Raw genomic sequence first — 19,737 nt, 5'->3', positions numbered from 1 at the left:
CATTTATTTCACATGGAAAGTGGGTCTAATCCCACTTTCCCTGCTTCAGATGGTCAAAACGACTGAAGACAAAGGCATGCAGAATTTTTGCACGCTCAAGAGCAATTTAATCTCAAAAGGTCACACAAGCAACAAAAGACCCCAATCTTCACAGCAGGTTCAAGTGCTTTTGCATCACCATCAGAGGCGGCCGCAGCATCTCGGATTCGGTGTAGTCTGAAAGAAAGGGTTATCAATGGTGGTGACTAAATTTCGTCAAGAGGCTTCAGCTAGTATGTGGGCACACACTTACTTTGCAGTACCCTACATTTGTGTGAACATTTTTGTTTCATAATCAAGCCACTGTTCTGTAGCTGCCTGTTTATGTTTGGCTAACTTGCATGTATGTACGGAATGAAGCATTTACGTTCTTTCCTCTCTCAGAAAATGAAAGGGGAGTCGTGTGAGCATTCCCATACCACTTAAGTTTACATGACTGCGTACTGGTTTGGGACCCTGTGAGCAAGAGCTTCTGGGGTTCAAGTGCATGCTTTGTTTTATACAGAACATTATTTGCTAATGCCTTTGCCATCAGATCTGGTGGCTGGTGCATACAGATCTTTCAAAGAGCGTAAGGAAGCACAAAGGTCAACACAAGCACAGCAAGTTCATCATCAAATCCAATTCTAGAATGCCGAGAATCACTGGCCATTACAAATTGGAGACAATGTGGATGTGTGGGATTACATGTCATTTCAACATATTTAATAATGGGAAGACAAATTTTGGACTAGCAAAGATATGCACTACATAGAGAAGTACTGTCACCCGCAAAATTTTGCGGGATCTCCAGCGCGTGGCTGAGCGGCGGGAAACTGCATTCCTGCGCCATCTGCCATCAAAGAGCACGGCGTCGAGGCTCACAGAAATGGCGCGCCAGGGGCGCTTTGCGCATGCCTGTCCTTTCTCCGCTATCAAGCATGTCTCGTGACTAGCTTCCCCGTGACAACGTTGCGCGTCGAGCGAAACACACCGGCTTGCTTCGTCATTCATCTTACCCGCCAAAGCAGACACGCGACGATGATGACGCGGCGCATCAGCGGCTGCCGCGAGTGGCAAAAGCGCATCACGGGGAAGCTAGTGACGAGACATGCTTGATAGCGAAGAAAGGACAGGCATGCGCAAAGCGCCCCTGGCGCGCCATTTCCGTGATTCTCGACGCCGTGCTCTTTGACGGCAGATGGCGCAGGAATGCAGTTTCCCGCCGCTCAGCCACGCGCTGGAGATCCCGCAAACTTTTGCGGGTGGCAGTACTTGTACATTTGCAGTCATTTCTCACGAAGATTACAACTCAAATACTGGTACATACTAGCTGTGTGCACTCAATTACCTTGAAACAGACAAAAACAAATACAACAGTTATCTTTTCCAGGGTCTTTAGACCATCAGTCTCAATGCTGCACACAAGACAGCTTGCATTTGCCGCTGAATAACTGTGCATTTAATTGGGAAAAGGGTGTCTAAAATCTTTCTTTTATATTGTAGTCACAACTATTAAATTTTCAGGAATATTTGTTCCTGCGTGCTGATTCCAAATATGCCATTAATACCATGCATGTTTTTTGTGAAACGCACTTGAAAACTTTTGCTGCAAAGAAGTTTCTGAGCAGTGTGCCAGTGGTTTGTCTTGACATCAAGGAAATCAATAAGACTAAAATCATCTTGCCTATCGTACAACTTGAGACAGGATTTTGAAGCTGGCATTCTAGAAGCAGAAGTGAAAATCTTCTAGAGGTTAATCCACGAGCCATGGTCTCTCCTGACAAGTGACACATTCAGTCTGCCTTTTACCGGTTTATTCCGGATAAACAAAAGCACTTTGCAAAATAACATTGGACGCTGATGTGCAGCAAAGCATGCGATCGAGACTCTCGACAATGCAACACCAAGATTAAAACGGAATGGAGGTGAGGGCTTCAACAAGGCTCATGATAAAACGCACTGCCAATGGGATCCGAGCGGTGCAAGGGCAGCAACTCTCGTATGGCAGCAACTCACACAAAAACATCCAACCCATCTTAGAAGGCACTGCTTGAGTCTTCATCCTGGGAAGGCTCCGCTCCACCATCCATATGGCTGGCCTATGCTGCTTGCCAACCGTGCAGCCGCCCCAAGCAGAGCTCTCGCTGGAATCCCCTCTACATCTTTCGATTTTACCGCCTTTATCAACACTAACTGCCACATCGAGCGCACGTCAGATGCCGCAACAAACTTTGCACATGAGGAGTTGTGCAGCCTCTATTGGGGGAAAGGAGCGTGCCTAGTTAAAAAGGCTAACCACCATATTCCCAAATACTCCTTCACTCGAACTACTACTCCAAACAGCCCTTCAGGCCTGTTCTTTCATTTCAGAAAGCAACCTCCACTCGGATAGGTCCTCCAGCAGAGGAGAAATCTAGTGTTTTCTCAAAAACCTTCAGTCTGCGATGACGCTAGCTTAGGCACTCTTCTACCACCACTGCACTTGAGTCTTGGTGGAAGTCGCATGGAGGACGTCGCATCGTCGCTCGCTTTGTGGACTTCGTTCTACAGTCGAACCCACTTATAATGATACCGGTTTTAACAATAGATCAATTATAACAATGAAAATCTGCTGCACCGTCCACTTTTATGTTGTCTATGGTAAATAACCCCCTAACTAAATGCCCCCACCCTGCATTATCGGTTATAACAATGAAGTGAGTGCTCATGCCATAAGTGCGAAAGAATGCAAAATTATTGGAAAAAAAAAAAATCATTCCGCTGAACCCCCCCCCCCCTCTGCGCGCTCATACAATAGAATCTGTTTTCCGGCCTTCTCCACATCGCCAGTCTCGCGCGCCTCTCTTCAGCCACCCTTCCACCCCTCCGAACAAAATTGAGCTGCGCCCATAGCTATAAGCCGTGCCACACTCCGAAACATGAATGGACCTCGCCAAGGCGCCGACAGCGCTGATCTGCTGCTTGCCCCTCATTGTACACAGTTCTGGCAACAGATTTGGTTGTTTGTGTTATTTGATGGCGTCGATGTGTTACTTGATTGTGACGAAGTCGTTTCTGGCCACGTTGTTTCTCCGTCTTGTTTGAATCGCCACAAACGGAAGAAGGCTGATCTGCCCGCTGATTATCGGACGACATTGCCGGTGAAAAGAAAGCGCACGGCTATCATTTGGAGTATCGTGAAAGACTACGAAGATGTTAAGAAAGTGTGTGACTTGATTAAGTACGCCCTATCGCAACCGACGGTGTCGACGATTATCCGCTCTACTGAGAAGTTCGACAAAGTGCTCGCTTGACAGTGGTCACAAAAGCATTCAACAAGGTGCCTATAAGGATGTGGAGGAGGCCCTCTATGAGTGGTTTCTTGGTGCCCGTGCCCAAAACCGGGCAGATTCTGGCCACAAAGGTGAAGCAGCTTGCCCTGCTGATTAACAATGTGGACTTCCAGCCAAGTGGCAGCTGGATACAGCACTTCAAAGAGAGGGACGGCATTGTCTACAAAGTCGTTACTGCCGAGGGAGCTTCGTGGAGGCGAAGGAGAAGTGGCTACAGGAAACACTGCCCCGCATTCTCAACTACGTTGATGCCGACGTATACAATGGCGACGAAACGGGGCTGTTTTTCCAGATAATTGCCCTCCAAGACGCATGCACTGAAAAGAGATACATGCAAGGGCGGCAAAAACAGCAAGCTACGCCTCAATATTGCCGCATAGAAGACGACGCAAAAGATGACGACAAGCGCGAGCCTGGAAGTGAAAGAAGCTTGAACACAAGACTTGTTCTGGTTGACCATTCAAACCATCTATCGCTAGGTTCTCATTGGTCTTCTACCGAGACGTGACACTGGTGGAGCGCGCTGGGGTATGCATAGGACTCCTTCCGGCAGTCCACAGCGGATCCCAAACATCGACACGCCTGTCCATCGTGCTAGCCGCCGCCTTCTAGGCCTAGCGCCGGAGTACACTCATCTGCCGAACGACTCCTCAAACGCCCAAGTTCCTAAGACCTCTCAAGCCATGGCACATACCAATCCTACACCGGTGACTCTACAGAACACCAAGGTACCAGAGTGCTTTCGCGGGGAAGCGTTTGAAGATGTGGAAGACTGGCTCGACCAGTTTGAGCGAGTGTCAAAGATCAACCAGTGGAGCGCAGACCAGAAGCTTTGTAATGTTTATTTTGCCCTTCAGGATAATGCTAGAACGTGGTTTGAAAACCATGAGGCCAGCTTATCCACATGGGATGACTTCCGCTGCCAGCTGGTCGACACTTTCGCGAGAACTGACCGACGGGACAATGCGCTGCGCCTGCTTGAAGTGCGCATCCAGAAGCCAAATGAGAGCGTGGCTATGTTTGCGGAAGACATGGCTCGCCTTTTTCGCCGTGCCGACCCTGATATGAGTGAACCAAAGAAGCTACGGCATCTCATGCATGGCGTCAAAGAACAGGTGTTTGCCGGCTTGGTCCGCAACCCCCCTAAAACCGTGAGTGAGTTCGTTAAGGACGCTACGGCTATCGAACGAGCCCTCCAAGACCGGTGCCGCCAGTACAACCGACCGGTCAACTGTGCCCCGACGACTGCGGCGGCGCTGACTGCAACAGATACGACCACTCTTCGAGACATCATTAGAGGCATTGTCCTTGAGGAGCTGCAGCGAATTACGACTACGAAGGCTCAGTCGTCAGGGGCCCTCATGGAAACAGTGAGGAATGAAATTCGATACGCCCTATCACCGTCTACACCATGCAACGAGTCTCATCCAGTCCACAACGCGGCACCCCTTTCCGAACCATACCACGCTCCAAAACCGATCAGCTGCACGGCCAACATTCCTGCAGCTTACCTCGAGCCGCAGCCCGAGAGCTATGCTGCGGTCCTTCGTCGCCCACCTCCAGACCACGCCCCACCGAGCTCACCGAACCGTCAGGAGATTCGGTTCCTCCAGGGGCCTCAGTGGGCGCCTCCCAGGCGCTCTCAACTGCGCCGAACTGACAGGTGGCGCAGTTATGACAGCCGACCACTTTGTTTCTACTGCGGACAACCTGGCCATGTGTATCGGTACTGCCGCCACCGCGAAGAGGGGCAGTCCTTTCCGCTTGCTTCTGCTCGCCGCCGCTTCGACACTGATTCTGCCCAAATCGACGACGACCCTCCGGTCAGCAGGGAAACCGAATCCCCGGGCTTCCGCCGCCGCTCCTCCCCATCGCCACAGCGTTATTCGCCGACGCGTCGCAACCCTACTGGCGTTAGCGGACGGCGGTCTCCTAGCCCTCACCGGGGAAACTAAGAGCTGCAACCTCGCGAGGGGAGGTTGCAACCAGTCTAAAAGTGTCGAAACCCTCACCACCGCCGCAACTGCCGACAACCCGGGCTTCTGACGCCGCCGCTAACATTGACATTTCCGCACTACCGCCGAAAATGCCGTACCAGATGATCAGCCATGACGACGAAGCTAACAGCGCCGACCTTGCCGCGCTTCCGCCGCAAATGCCGAAAGGGACGATCAACCCAGATAATTTTGTTAGCGCTGACCTCGCCGTTTCCATTGATGGGCTGGCGGTACATGCTCTGGTGGATACCGGGGCAGATTTTTCAATTATTAGCCAGAAACTGGCCGACACCCTGCGCAAAGTAAAAACTGAATGGACTGGGCCAGTAATAAGAAGTGCTGGGGGTCAGCTACTGGCACCGACAGGGAAATGCACTGCCCGGATAGGAATAGGAAACGCGGTGTTTGTTGGCAGCTTCGTTATTCTCCCTGACTGCTGCAAAGACCTCATCTTGGGCATGGACTTTCTGCGTCTTCATGGGGCTGTAATCAGCATCCGTGACAGCATCGTTGCCTTCACCAATAACCATGAAGACCTTGGTTATGCGCAAGTACCACTATTGCCCTTACGCGTCGCCAATGAGACGGTGACATTACCTCCGAGATCATGTTCTCTTGTTGAAGTGAAATGCGACGTGGCGCATACAGGCGATGGCGTCGCCGAACGGGCAGTTACCCTGGTACTCAGCCGAGGTGTTTCTATAGCTCGAGGGCTGGTCAACTTGATCAATGGGCATACCGAACTGCTGCTGACAAACTTCAGCGACGAGCGTCAGCAAATTCCGAAAGGCACAACTGTGGCCTTTTTCGACAGCCTCCCAAATGCGCAGCACTGTTGCTTACTGCAACAGAGAGGATCAGTGTGCAAGACACCCGTAACCATCGTTGATGTGAGCCCAAATCTGTCTTCTTCAGAGCGGGACCGCCTTTTGGATCTCATAGATCAATTTCGAGACTGTTTTGCTTCAGAATCGCGGATCGGCCAAACGCCTTTGACAAAACATCGAATTATCACGGATGACTCGATTCGCCCGATTCGACAAAATCCTTACCGTGTGGCTCCGAAAGAACGTGAAGCCATTCAGCGCCAGGTGGCCGAAATGCTTAGAGACGACGTTATCCAGCCGTCACAGAGTCCCTGGGCTTCCCCCGTGGTACTTGTTAAAAAGAAAGACGGCAGCTTACGATTTTGCATAGACTATCGCAAGCTCAACCAAGTGACCAAAAAAGACGTGTACCCTCTCCCTCGCATCGACGACTCCTTGGATCGCCTACGAAATGCACGTTACTTCTCGTCGATGGACTTGAAAAGTGGATATTGGCAAATCGAAGTGGATGAGAGGGATCGGGAGAAGACAGCATTCATCACTCCCGACGGATTGTATGAGTTTAAAGTCCTCCCGTTCGGTTTATGCTCGGCGCCAGCAACATTTCAGAGACTGATGGACACTGTGCTTTCGGGACTTAAGTGGCAAACATGCTTGGTGTATCTTGACGACGTGATAGTGTTTTCGGCTACATTTGAAGAGCATCTACTCCGTTTGCTAGCTGTGTTTCAGGCCATACAATCTGCGGGCCTCACATTAAAACCCGAGAAGTGCCACTTCGGTTACGAGGAGCTGCAGTTCTTAGGCCACGTCGTCAGCCAAGAAGGTGTTCGGCCGGATCCTGAAAAGCTCTCCGCAGTCGCCAAGTTCCCAACACCTACGGACAAAAAGACATTGCGGCGCTTCTTGGGTCTTTGCGCCTATTACCGTCGGTTTATTGCTGGCTTCTCACGAATAGCCTGGCCATTAACTTCACTGACTCGTGACAACGCTGTCTTTCGCTGGGGTGAAGAACAGCAACAAGCTTTCAATGAGCTGAGGAGGCGTCTACAGACACCACCTGTCCTGGCGCACTTTGATGACGACGCCCCTACACTGCTTCATACGGATGCCAGCAACGTGGGCTTAGGTGCTGTGTTAGTGCAGCGCCAGGATGGTGTGGAAAAGGTAATTGCTTACGCCAGCAGGACCCTATCTAAAGCAGAAGCGAACTACTCGGCAACCGAAAAAGAATGTCTTGCAGTGGTATGGGCGGTTATGAAATTCCGCCCTTATTTGTACGCTCGCCCCTTTCAAGTCGTCAGCGACCATCACTCTCTCTGTTGGCTGACGAACTTAAAGGACCCTTCAGGGAGACTCGCGCGTTGGAGCCTTCGATTGCAAGAATTTGACATGGCAGTTATTTACAAATCTGGAAAGAAGCACACAGATGCAGATTGCCTTTCGCGAGCGCCGGTCGAACCTTCCACTATGACCGATGAAGACACTGCGTTTTTAGGTGTCATAGATGACGCAACGCTTTCCCAACAGCAGCGAGAGGATCAGGAATTGCTCCCTCTTATTGATTTCTTGGAGAAGCGAACTACGGTTGTGCCGAAGATTTTCGCCCGAGTAATCTCTTCATTTTTTATTCGCAACAACGTCCTTTACAAGAAGAACTTCCGTCCTGGGGGAAACAGTCTTCTGCTCGTCGTCCCATCGGTTCTCCGCACTGAAGTTTTGCAAGCGTGCCACGACGAGCCAACCGCCGGTCACCTAGGCTACACCCGCACGTTGGCTAGAGTACAGCACGGATACTACTGGCCAAAACTGCCGGCGACAGTGAAAGGCTATGTACGTACGTGCATTGACTGCCAGCGCCGTAAATCACCCCCTGTAAAACCAGCTGGCCTACTCCACCCTCTTCAAGTGCCAGCGACACCTTTTAAGCAAATTGGCATGGACCTCCTGGGACCATTTCCGACGTCTACAGCCGGGAATAAATGGATAATTGTCGCCACTGATTATCTGACCCGCTACGCGGAGACCAAGGCTCTGCCAAGGGGTACCGCCGCCGAAGCAGCTAGGTTCTTCGTTGAGAACATTGTCCTGAGGCATGGCGCTCCGGCACTTATTATAACTGACCGAGGAACTACATTTACGGCCGAACTTTTGGAAATCGTTCTTCGCCTCAGTGGTACCAGTCACCGTAAAACTACTGCCTATCACCCTCAAACCAATGGGTTGACGGAACGCCTCAATAAGACCCTCGCAGACATGCTTTGCATGTACGTCGACGTAAACCACAAGAATTGGGACGAAATACTTCCCTACGTTACGTTCGCCTACAATACGGCCCGCCAAGACACCACTCGCATGACACCATTCAACCTCCTTCACGGGCGACCAGTAACAACTATGCTGGATGCAATGTTGCTCCCGAATGCCGACACCGATGATCTCGACCAGGACGCCGAGGAATTCGCTCAGCGTGCAGAGGAAGCTCGCCAACTAGCTCGTGTGCGGATTCAAAATCAGCAGGAGCACGATGCACAACGCTACAATCAGAGACACCGGCATGTAATGTACGAACCTGGCGACAAAGTGTGGGTCTGGACACCTATTCGCCGCCGTGGACTCTCCGAAAAACTATTGCGACGATACTTTGGACCCTATGTTGTTCAGCGACGTTTAACCGACGTCACTTATGAGGTGATGCCAGACGGGGTGTCGACATCAAAGCGACGCCAGCACCAAGCTGACGTCGTCCACGTCGTGCGTATGAAGCCATACCACTCAGTCTGACCTTAACCTCCTACTTCCTTTTGTTCTCATCGGGACGATGCTTCCTAAGGAGGAGGGCAAATGCCGCATAGAAGACGACGCAAAAGATGACGACAAGCGCGAGCCTGGAAGTGAAAGAAGCTTGAACACAAGACTTGTTCTGGTCGACCATTCAAACCATCTATCGCTAGGTTCTCATTGGTCTTCTACCGAGACGTGACAATATGTTTTTGTGAGCCAACATGGACGGGAGCGACAAGTGCCCCGCATTTGTCATTGGGAAGTAAGAAAATCCCCACTGCTTCCGCAGTGCTGCCAGGATACCAGTGCGCTACCGTAACAACCGCAAGGCATGGATGACGCGAGAACTTTTTCACGAGTCGCTGTTGTAGTTTGATCAGCTCATCGAGCGATCGAGGGGAAGGTGGCGCTCATCCTGGATAATTGTAGTGCGCACCACTCCATGCCCAAGCTCTGAAACGTGGAAGTTTTTTTCCTGCCTCCGAACACGACGACAGGCTTTCAGCCCATGGACGCAGGCGTGATCGCCAATTTTAAGGTTATGTATCGTCGCCGCGCCCTGACATGGCCGCGCAGACAAGAAGCAGGGAGCAAGCAGACTTGAAAAGCAATCTACTGATGGCCGTGCAGTTTATATTTGGTGCGTGGTCCGAAGTTGGCGCTTCTACGGCGTGGAACAGCTTTAGGAAAGAGTGCTTTCTTCGAGGCAGGAGTGACGAAACCTGCGAAGTTTCCCACCGACGAAGTGATGCCAAAACTTTGGTCCGCAGTCTATGAGGATGCTTCACGACTCGAAAAGTTTCCGCATGCGGATGACGCTTTAGTAACACCAAAACCTCTCACTGATGAGGCAGGCATCGCGAATGTGCTTTAATCGGACAGTGACGACGGCAGCAATGACGCAGCAGGGCAGGCTGCCTCAATGTTGTCCTCACAGGAGGCCTTGCAGTTGATTCAATCCCCCCGGGGCTTCGTTTTTGCGAGGGACCTTCCGCTGCACTACATGAAGTACCTAAATGCCATGGAGAAGGATGTCAGCAAGTTTCGCGCGAGGCAAGCATGGCTCTGACGGACATGGGGTTTTCTTATGCAAGCCATGAGAAGTGTGTGGCGAGATGCTTGTGGTGATTTCACCCCAGCGTTTCTTCAGGATTTCTCAAGCTGAGAGGCGGCCGAGGCAATCTTCTCGTATCTTTTACAAGGCCTTCTCCAGGCCACCAAAATGACGCCTCGGCGGAGCTCGCATGTCACTTGCCGTCCGTGACCCCTCTTTGCAGTTTTTATGCTTTTTTCGTAGAACCAGTTTATAACAATTATCGGTTACAACAATGGAATTTTTGTGGCACTTGAATATTGTTATAAGTGGACTCAACTGTAACAGTATACCAAGCTTTTCACGAAAGTGGATACAACGATGCACCGAACTTTTCTCTAAAGCATTGGCTGTGAGTGATAGTGACCCGGAACTTCAGGCACGTTGTGTGTGGCAGTGGCTAGCCTCCTGCCATTCCTGTCGCTCACGCTGAGTACGGATAACCGTGATCAGCCCCCGACACCAGTGTTGCAGTTGATCATCGCATTACGCTCCTGCAGCGCGGGCACATTTCAAGTCATCACCGGACAACTGAACAACATTTCGAAGCCTACCGAGTGCAGAGTTGACGCGTGCATTTGAGCTCGCCCATGGCCGGACTCAAGCGGCGGTAACGGTGTACTTCCATGGCTTGCCCTGCGCGGCGGCTTCCGCAGATGCTGGCAAACTTGTGCGGGAACGTGTTGCATGCAGTAGGCGGGTGGGCACCGGAGGCGCGATGGAGCTGTGCGGACATCTGTGCTACACCCCACGTATCAACGACTCGCCCGTCACCTGAGGGTACGTGCACGTCCTAAAATACACGCCGCTGTCGAGAGAGCGCATTGGTTTGCTCATCCTATGGATGGATATTCATGGTCAGCAAAGAGCATGGCTTCTCAAGCATGTTTTCAATTACGGCTCTCAACTTGTTTGGAAACAGCAGGCGGCGTCTGCTTCTGGAGAATCGAATTCAGTGTGCATGCGCTGCAACGCACCACGAAGCAGCATGTATGTTTTCACCGCTCGCCCCCGAGCCCTCCGAAGGCAAGAGAGATTTCAGAACCTAAATAAGCCCAAGAATTCACACCATTTCTCAAAGCCCACATCATGTTCCACGTAAAATCTGCGTCACCAGAGGCAAAAGGGTTTTTGGCCTTTTTTCTCAGCCACCTTTTTCATGCAGCCCACAAAGCAAATTTTACTACTCTGTAAACGTTGAGGTTGCTGGTGAAGGTTGTTTAAGAGTCGATATGAAAGAATGAGCATGGTACACACTGCAGCACGCAATTTTCGGGCCAAATTTTGGCCTTAATCTCATCTTCGTACAGCTTTTGCACTGCTTCCAGTAGAGGAGGTATTCTCGAAGAAGACCTTGTCTGAGGAAATTCCGAGGATCCGAATCAGCCATGGAGTAGAGGAGCAGCTGTTTTCTCCACTCCATGGAGTGGAGGTGGAGTGTATAGTCGAGTCGCGTTTATGAATACGGGAGTAATCAGAGCGTAGAAGCCCCACAACCTTTCGTTCCATTTTTTGAAGCGCCAACATCAAAATCCTGCAACTCAAATTTTATGATAGGCGCGACGATTATTGTAGCCTTATTGCATTCCTTAATGTCGAGACGAACTACTGGCATGTATTTCAGAAAGTTCCCCGCAGCGAAATTTTTCAAACTCTTTTTAAAAAGCTTGCATAAAATATTCCATAAGCGCTCAAGGATTTGTGTTACATGAAATTAAATGCCATATTCAAAATCAGCATTCAAGAACACACCTTCCCGGAAAAGCTCACACTTCCGACTTCATTAATATTTTTTTTCAATTCCAACTTCCCCCCTTTAAATCTTCCAAAAAGGAAACACCTGGACTTAAAGTAGGCTGTGAATACCTTCACTATTTACAACACAAGGCTATGCATACCGTTGTAGAGATCTTCAAACGTGATGGTCTCGTCTCGGCCATCCAATGCCTCCAGCATGGCATTGGAGCTCGGCAAGAATGGCAGTCTGCCAACCTAACAAAGTAAGCGAGGAAACAATTAGCTGTTGTCACCACAAGCTTTAGTAGCAATCACTCAGTTGTGTCTAAAAAACAGCTCTAAAAGCAAGCACTGAAAACGCCAAATATAGCTATGCATAGTAACATTCATAAGCCATTGGTACTAACAAGCTTTCCAAGCCTGCATTCTTTTACTCAAGAAGGACTCGTATGTGCACATCATAAGCGATTTTGTAAAATCAACATCAACCCCCGTGATGCCCGAAAGAGCCCTCAGGGTATGAATAAGTTGCAATCGATAAGTTTAGTCTGATCATGGTGTCAAAATGTAATCAACGCCAGAGTGAACTGCTAGCATGAAAACACACTGAACTGAAGCATTGAAGAGACCCTGGGGACAACGGCAACTTCACCCAATTATCGTTCCCGATAAAAACAGATGCAAAGATGCATTTATTGGCAAGAAAACTGAACTGAAAAATCTTCCTGCTAATTCGATTCAAATTTATGACATCACTGCCAAAAGAACAGGCTGCCAAAGTTCTTGAGACCTGCACCCAGAAGTGTGCTACAGTTGAATCCCGCTATAACGAAATTCACGGTGCACGAAAAAAAATTCGTTCTCGCGGAACTTCGTTATCGCAAAAATTTGACGTGAAACGCAGAAAGAATTGCCCAAGCAGCAGCAAAGGCGTTTAATGCCAAAAATCTGTAAGCTTGGTTTGCTTACGCTTCACGGCGAGCAACGCCGTCACGCGATTTTCGCACTCGGTCAGCAAACCCATTGCAACATCGTCGTCTCGGACAGCAACGAAATTCCTGATGACATCAAAAGCGTCCATCACCTGTACGGCGGTTGCCGCAGCCGGCGCTTCCTGTACGTCGTCGTCTTCTTCATCGGAAGAGTCCTTATCATTCCGGGCAGCTTTTATGATCTGCTCATCACTCACATCTTCGTGAACAACAACACAAGCGTCAGCGCCGATGTATTCGTCGAGCTCGAGATTAGGCGGCACGGTTCCTATTTCTCCCAGCGTTTTCCAGGCGGCCGCGATCCCCGGAGCCGGTGACGCCTCTTCGTCGTCGTCTGTAACGCCTGGTGTTAGGCCAGCAGAGTGTACGGGTCGACCTTCGGCAAATCCGGCGTGCCTGAAACAGTTCACAATTACTGAGCGCCCCAGTGTGCTCCAGGCAGCAGACATAATCTGCAGTGCCACGTACAAGTCCACCTTCGTGTCTCGGCCGGTTTCAGTGTTAAAAAGCAGCCGCTGAATTAACCTCCCGCGGTAAGCGCGCTTCAGGCTAAGAATCACGCCCTGATCGAGAGGCTGTAAGACAGACGTGCAATTGGGAGGGAAAAACCTCAGCTCCGTGTTAGTGAGCTTGACTTCGTCGGAGTGATGCGCTGAACAATTGTCCAAAAGCAAGCAAACTTTACGGCCCTGCCGCTTCATGTCGCGGTCGAATGCCATCATCCACTCGGTGAAAATAGCGCGGGTCATCCATGACTTGTTGTTCGCCTTGTACTGCACAGGTAGGCTACGAGTTCCCTTAAAACAGCGCGGCTTGGCACTTTTGCCTATGACTAACGGCGGACGCTTGTCCGAGCCATCCATGTTTGTGCAAAGCAGCACTGTGATGCGTTTTTTGCTGTGTTTGCCGCCGTGACAGCGCTGCCCTTTGAAGTCGAGCGTCCTAGCCGGCAACATCTCGTAGAATAGCCCGGTCTCGTCGGCGTTGTAAATGTCTGCAGGCGCGAAGTTGCTTAAAATTCCGGCCATGTTACTCGCCTTCCAAGCAGCTGCTCCGTCCACGTCTGCTGACATTGACTCGCCGCACAACACTTTTCCAACGATGTTATGGCGGGCCTTGAAACGGTTTAGCCAGCCAATGCTGGCTTTAAAATCATCAATGCCAAGTAGGCATGCATAGTTCAAGGCTTTCTGCTGGACGATGCTTCCGGACAGGGGGACGTTGCTGGCTCGTGCTTCCACAAACCACGCATGCACTGCTTTGTCCAACTCTTCATGGAGGGGCCGCGTCACCTTTTTGTGCTTCGAGGATGTGCCTGAAGCAAGTGCCATTCTCACGCTGTCCTTATTGCCTAGAATCGTTGACAGCGAACTTGCAGGAATTCCGAAGTCTTCAGCAATTGCCGCTTTCTTCCTTCCGCTTTCTGCTTGGGCGATTATTTGAGCTTTTTGCTCAAGGGAAAGTTTTGCGTTTTTTTCACTTGCGTTGCCATCGTGTCCTGCGGATGAAAACTCGTCGTTGTCGAAGAGAAAGGCAGCGAGTGAACAACGCGACCACGACACAAAGCCAAAATGGCGGAACTGCAATTACGTGATTTCATGCTTAATGTGGCTTTGCATTTGACTTGGACTTCTCGCCAATAAAACTAGTTTCGGTTTCGATTTTGAACGCGAAAATTTCGTTGAAGCGGAAACGCTCTGCAAAAATGGTTCGTTGTGCAGAGAAATTTAGGCCATTAATTCTTATAGGATACTCGCGGGGAATAAAAAATTATTCGTTGTCGCGGAAATTTCGTTGTGGCGGTATTCGTTGTGGCGGGATTCAACTGTACTGACGCTGGCATTTTACTTGTGAAATCGGGCAATGATGGTGACACTTGCATAGTATATTTCATTCTTTGTGGTGTTTTTTTTTTTTTTTTTTTTGCTCATAAAAGCTACATGTCTGGTGAGAGAAATCTGTTTTGCCAGCAATGCTGTACCCATCTGATACAGGCAAAATAGATCACAAACCATGGCTTTGTTTATAAGGTTTAACCGAAAAGGAGGGCTCCAAAATTTTTTTATCGTTTCGGGTTCTTTAAGCACAACTCAGATTTTACCAAAGTATTGATGGCAAGTTCGTCAGTTTTCTGGTCTTTTGTCTGGTATGGTTCGGTTTGTAGTGTTTAACGTCCAAAAGCAACTCAAGATATGAGAGGCACTGTAGTGGAGGACTCTGGAAGTTTCAACCACCTGGATGCACTGACATTGCACTGCACACGGACACAAATCCGTTTTGCCTCCATCGAAACGCAGCTGGCGGCAGTCGGGTTCGAACCTGGGTACTACCGAATCCCACAGCGCCGTGGTGTTTAGTTGCAGCACAAATTAAATTTAAACTTTTCAATTTTGAGTCCTCTATTGGAGAAATTTTTACATGCAATCTTGCGTGTGTGTGATCTCACTGGAGACATGGCGCCATCAATATTTGTCCTATTTTTACTGAAGGATAAAACTTCAACCTTGCTTTTTGGTCAGTTCGGACAAACAGTGACGCAAGCCATCCTAACAGCCACCAATTTATTCCAACAATGCGCATACTATACACCTTGGGACAGTACCATTGAAATCATAAGAAGGTCTGTCCTGGTGACATCGTCTAATTGGAACACAGTTTCAGTTTCAGTTTCCTGGTTGTTGCTCTCAAATTTAAAACGCCGACTGGGTATTTTAAGAAACAGTGTTTCGTACTGGAGTTAAGGGACTTCGTAAGAAATATGTGACTTGATTACATTGATAGCTAAAAAAGAAAAAAAAAATGCCCTGAGCTAGCCTTTAATGTGCGCTGACGTCATACGCACACGGGTGCCTTGCTTAGGCGACGCACAGCAACTGTGACTGGGATCGAGCCCATGTCTTCAATGCCAGCATTCGAACGCCCTAACCATTAAGCCACCGCGGAAGAGCTCATTGGAGCTCCCTGCCACCTCCCAACCACATTTGGAATACAAAAATGCCAATGGCTGCAGTCAAACGAGTCATAGGTAAGTGCAGGATGTAATTTCAATTGATCATTTTATGCTAAAGTAACACGCCTGATTGATAACCATCCATTCATGGACCTTGAGGCACAGAGGGCTTGAAAGTCCTGTAATAATGAAGCTTACATAATAGAATTTGTTTCATGCGGTTTAAAAACTAGGAATACTTAATAGGCATTCTGGCAATGTAAAATCTAGCACCTTAAACTTCTACTAGTTAGGAACTTAAAAATCAAACATAGAGGTGTGCATAAGCTTTGCAGTGGACATGACAGTGCCTTTAGTACCGCCTTTCCATTCCACAGTTTCTTTTAACATTCTTTGCTTAAGTTGGCTTTTGGGGAAAAGGCGCAGTATTTGCCTCACTTCTCAATGGACACTTACGCTACAATTAACGGCACACAATAAGAGGTAGATATGCTATCTGTTCGAATCCCTATTATAAACTAGCCTCCATCTTTATCAGCAGATGGATGCTGAATGAGAAGTGAAACGGAATGACAGCACCCTGAACGCTGCATAAATAATGGCTGCATAAAGATTTTGATACGAAATTGTATATCATATTTTCTATTACAATCACAACAACGCCGACGCCAGCTCTCTTGCAACACGGGGCCCATCACTGCATAAAACAAATTTTTTGGCAGTGTCTATTCTCCCGGCAGCCAACGGAATTTCCTCGCCACAATTTTCCCGGCAGTTGCCTCAGTTTGCATACTCAGGCGACACCGAGATAATTCTTGCCCCTTTTCTTGGCTTCATTCTTCCGTCCCTGTTCATTTTGAGCACATCTGGGTGAAATACTTGCAAATAATAAAGCTTGAGCACCGCGAGCCTCTGTGGCCCCGCTCGGCTAATAAGGACCCTGAAGATCAACCGAGACTTTTTCTATCTAAGCGAATCGACACAGCCAAAAGCAGAAATAATGAATGACAATGTACACTATGTACGACGAAAAGGATAAACTAAGCTCTGTTGAGACAGCAGAAAGGTTCACCTAAGCTCAGTTCAGATATCTGGACAATAGTATACAGATTACATTACAGGGCTGCAAAATATTGACCCCACTAAACAGACTTTTTCTCCCACCTCAGTCTTCTTACACTTAAGTAATATGAATTGCTGAGAGTAAGCTCTCACTGAACTGAGTTTATTTTCAAAAGTTTCAAATTCTACGCTGCAATTTCTCTCTATATTTGACTCGCATGGCAACTACTTCAAAAACATCGCCCAGATACGTGTCCTTTACTTGCCGTGGAAACAACCATTTTCTTGCTAACACTGTGGCGCATGCAGCACGAACCAGTAGGACCGCTTATTATATCGAGAACAACCGTGACAGTATGAAAAATCCATCAGTCACTGCTATTCTTATAAGGGAACATCACACAACCTTTTTAGCCAATCAGAGCCAAGTGCCAAGAGAATTACGCTCGGGGAACTTTGCTGGCTGAACGCAAAAAAAGACACTGCCTAACCTTTCTCGATTCCATTCAAGAAGCACATTTTTTTTGTTACTCTCAATATGAAATGGATTCAATAAAGTGCTTCATGTGAAGAGTGGTATCTGATCCTGCATTTTCAAACAAATATAAAATAAGTACAGTCTTCACCAGTACTGTGAACACAACTTTCTTCCACTTTAGGAACAAATCAAGTTCCACTGTATTCAATACTGATGAAAAGCATGGTCCTGCCATCCTTTAACTATATTAATTTTTTCCACACTTAATACTCATCATGATGCCATGGTTGCAGTGTTTACATGGTTGCAGACTTATTTGCTTCCTCACTATTTACAGCTGCACATACCCAGGCAAACAACATGTGAATAACAGAATCGAACATTCTCGAACGTTGAGAGTTAACTTAATGCTGAAGCCAAATTTAGCAAAGTAGTAATGAGAAAATGTCCCATCAACTGCCAGCCCCATGCTGCCTACATGCAAATGTGCATGCAGTATCAAAAAATCATGCTTTTGGCACAACTGTCAACAGGCGCATTGCAGTGCTGCAGCCCAGCAGCACATAAAACCAAATGTTACCTGTAGGGCAGCCTTCTTTTCAACCATAAGTTTCAGGGGAGCATGAAGTCCTTGAATTGATCGAGACGTCGCCAGCTGCAGATTTGTGGCATTTTCGTCGTACTGTAATGAAAAACGATTGGTGTGGTCACAGAGATAGGCAGATATGTTTATTCAATGGAAAGGCAGACAGGTCGACCGAAAATTGAGTATCTCGCCTACTCTGCACCATCATCATCAGGTACAGAGCTAAGGTCAATATAAATACAAGATAACACAAAACATAAAAAGAAGCAAAGAACGCGCTAGTCATAAACAAGGGCTATAAACATCGCCTCAGTACCAAGGGCATCACATTCCTTGGCGAGAGGTCGGGGCAGCAGGGTGAGAACACAGTGGGTAACAGAAAGGTCAGTATAAGAAAAAAAAAAAAATTACATGAACATGAATTGAAGCAAAAACATGTCAGTCCAGAAGGTAATTTAAGAACATTGCTCTAAACCTAGTCGCATCAGTCTCATTAGTGACTGGTTTGGGCAGCAGGTTCCATTCTTCAATTGCGGTTGGGAATAAATATTTATTAAAAGCGTTAAAGGAACCATGAAGTCTTTGGACGCTATAGGAATTAAACAGGCGGCGTGATGTATGAATGGGAGGAGTTAAGAGGGAACCACGAAGATAGGGGAAATTGAAATATAACTTATGAAATAAACACAGGCGTGCAACTTTGCGTCTGAGAATTAAAGAAGTGAGGCCAAGTGATGATTTGATTGAGCTTGTGCTGGCATGAAAATCGTAGGTTGACGAAATGAAGCGGGCTGCACGGTTCTGAATGGATTCAAGCAAGTTAATTAGGTAGTACAGATGGGGACCCCAAATTGCGGATGCATATTCAAGCTCACTACGAACAAATGTTTAGTTTAGTTTAGCAACAGCGTCGTGATGGGTGACGATGTGGTAAGAGGTATGACAAATACACAGGCATTGCAACTTGACACAAAGAGCGAGTCCTATCCGGTGTCGCTCAAGAAACGGCAAAAAACACTGCGGACCAAAACCACAATCACCGACAACGCTAACCTACCTTTTTTTCCGACTCCTCCAGCGGGTGGGAAACTGAAAGGCTGTTCCTCACGTTCGGGAAGCTGCGAATGTAAAATGAAGCATGGTAAATAACCAACAAGGTTTCTATTGCATCGGGCATTCCCATCCCTTTTGCTACTCACCCATGAACCATGACTTCGTGGATACCGTAGGCGCCATGCTCCATGGAGGCCGGCTTCTTTTCAGACGTTGTCGGTAGCAGCGACGGAAGATCCATCTGGAGGCATCGTAGGTTTGAAGAATGCCATGTGCGAAATGAAAAGCGAAACCGTCGAGTCAAATACAACCGTCAATCGAAAAGGCGCGTGCAATGACACTGCTATCCTTCCCATTGAACGACGCACCTAAATATCGTTCCGAGTTATTTCGGAGTCAGCGATACTTATTCACTCAAAAATGCCGACAGCGGCTACTTTATATTACGATTGTGTGCTCCCTAACACACATGTGTCTCTACTGACAAACAACACGTCCAAGCACTCGCAATGAATATGTGAAAAGCAGCGACGAGAATCGCAAGATCAAACGGCTCAGCTTCGGTTTAACTACGCGCACTTGATAAACGCCGGAGATTTTTCGCATCAGATTACATATGCGATGCACGAACACAAGCTAAGCCGCATAATTTCTAGTTAAACGGCCCAAAACAACAATGTCTCACTCACCTGCATGCAGTGAACAAGCAGCTTTTAAACAAGATGGCCACCACTAAAATAAAAAAAAGCAAAATGAGCTGATGATGATGATGTTTCTTTGAAGTGCTGGAAGCGTCACCTAGAAAGGTTTCGGTTTCGGTTTCGC

The 19,737-nt window shown here is 48.3% G+C and overlaps 1 protein-coding gene across 2 annotated transcripts; it reads right to left on the bottom strand.

The window, feature by feature from the left end:
• Nucleotides 1-79: 79 nt before the first annotated feature.
• Nucleotides 80-19,727, bottom strand: Pomp (proteasome maturation protein). Of its 2 annotated transcripts, none has more exons than XM_084602127.1 (6): nt 19,602-19,727; nt 19,059-19,153; nt 18,917-18,977; nt 17,854-17,955; nt 11,953-12,046; nt 80-216 (listed from the first exon to the last, which is right to left on the bottom strand). In XM_084602127.1, exons 1-6 carry the CDS (start codon nt 19,605-19,607, stop codon nt 149-151), a joined length of 426 nt encoding a protein of 141 aa, XP_084458253.1. In that variant the 5' UTR covers nt 19,608-19,727; the 3' UTR covers nt 80-148. The 2 variants fall into 2 exon arrangements, with proteins under 2 accessions (XP_084458253.1, XP_084458254.1); XM_084602128.1 differs by lacking the exon at nt 19,602-19,727 and adding an exon at nt 19,281-19,547.
• Nucleotides 19,728-19,737: the final 10 nt, after the last annotated feature.

The sequence above is a fragment of the Amblyomma maculatum genome, chromosome 4 (assembly GCF_055883805.1).
Source record: "Amblyomma maculatum isolate TAMU_Amacu chromosome 4, ASM5588380v1, whole genome shotgun sequence".
Taxonomy (NCBI): domain Eukaryota; kingdom Metazoa; phylum Arthropoda; class Arachnida; order Ixodida; family Ixodidae; genus Amblyomma; species Amblyomma maculatum.
The sequence above is the reverse complement of the archived record's forward strand: the minus strand, read 5'-3'. Positions and strand labels throughout refer to the sequence as shown.

Bases quoted from the DNA above. Each gene is read 5' to 3' on its own strand.
- Pomp (XM_084602127.1), bottom strand. The intron at 12,047-17,853 runs GTAACATTTGGT...TTACTTTGTTAG, and splicing joins AAAAGAAGGCTGCCCTACAG to GTTGGCAGACTGCCATTCTT. The intron at 217-11,952 runs GTATGCATAGCC...CCTTTCTTTCAG, and splicing joins GTTTGAAGATCTCTACAACG to ACTACACCGAATCCGAGATG.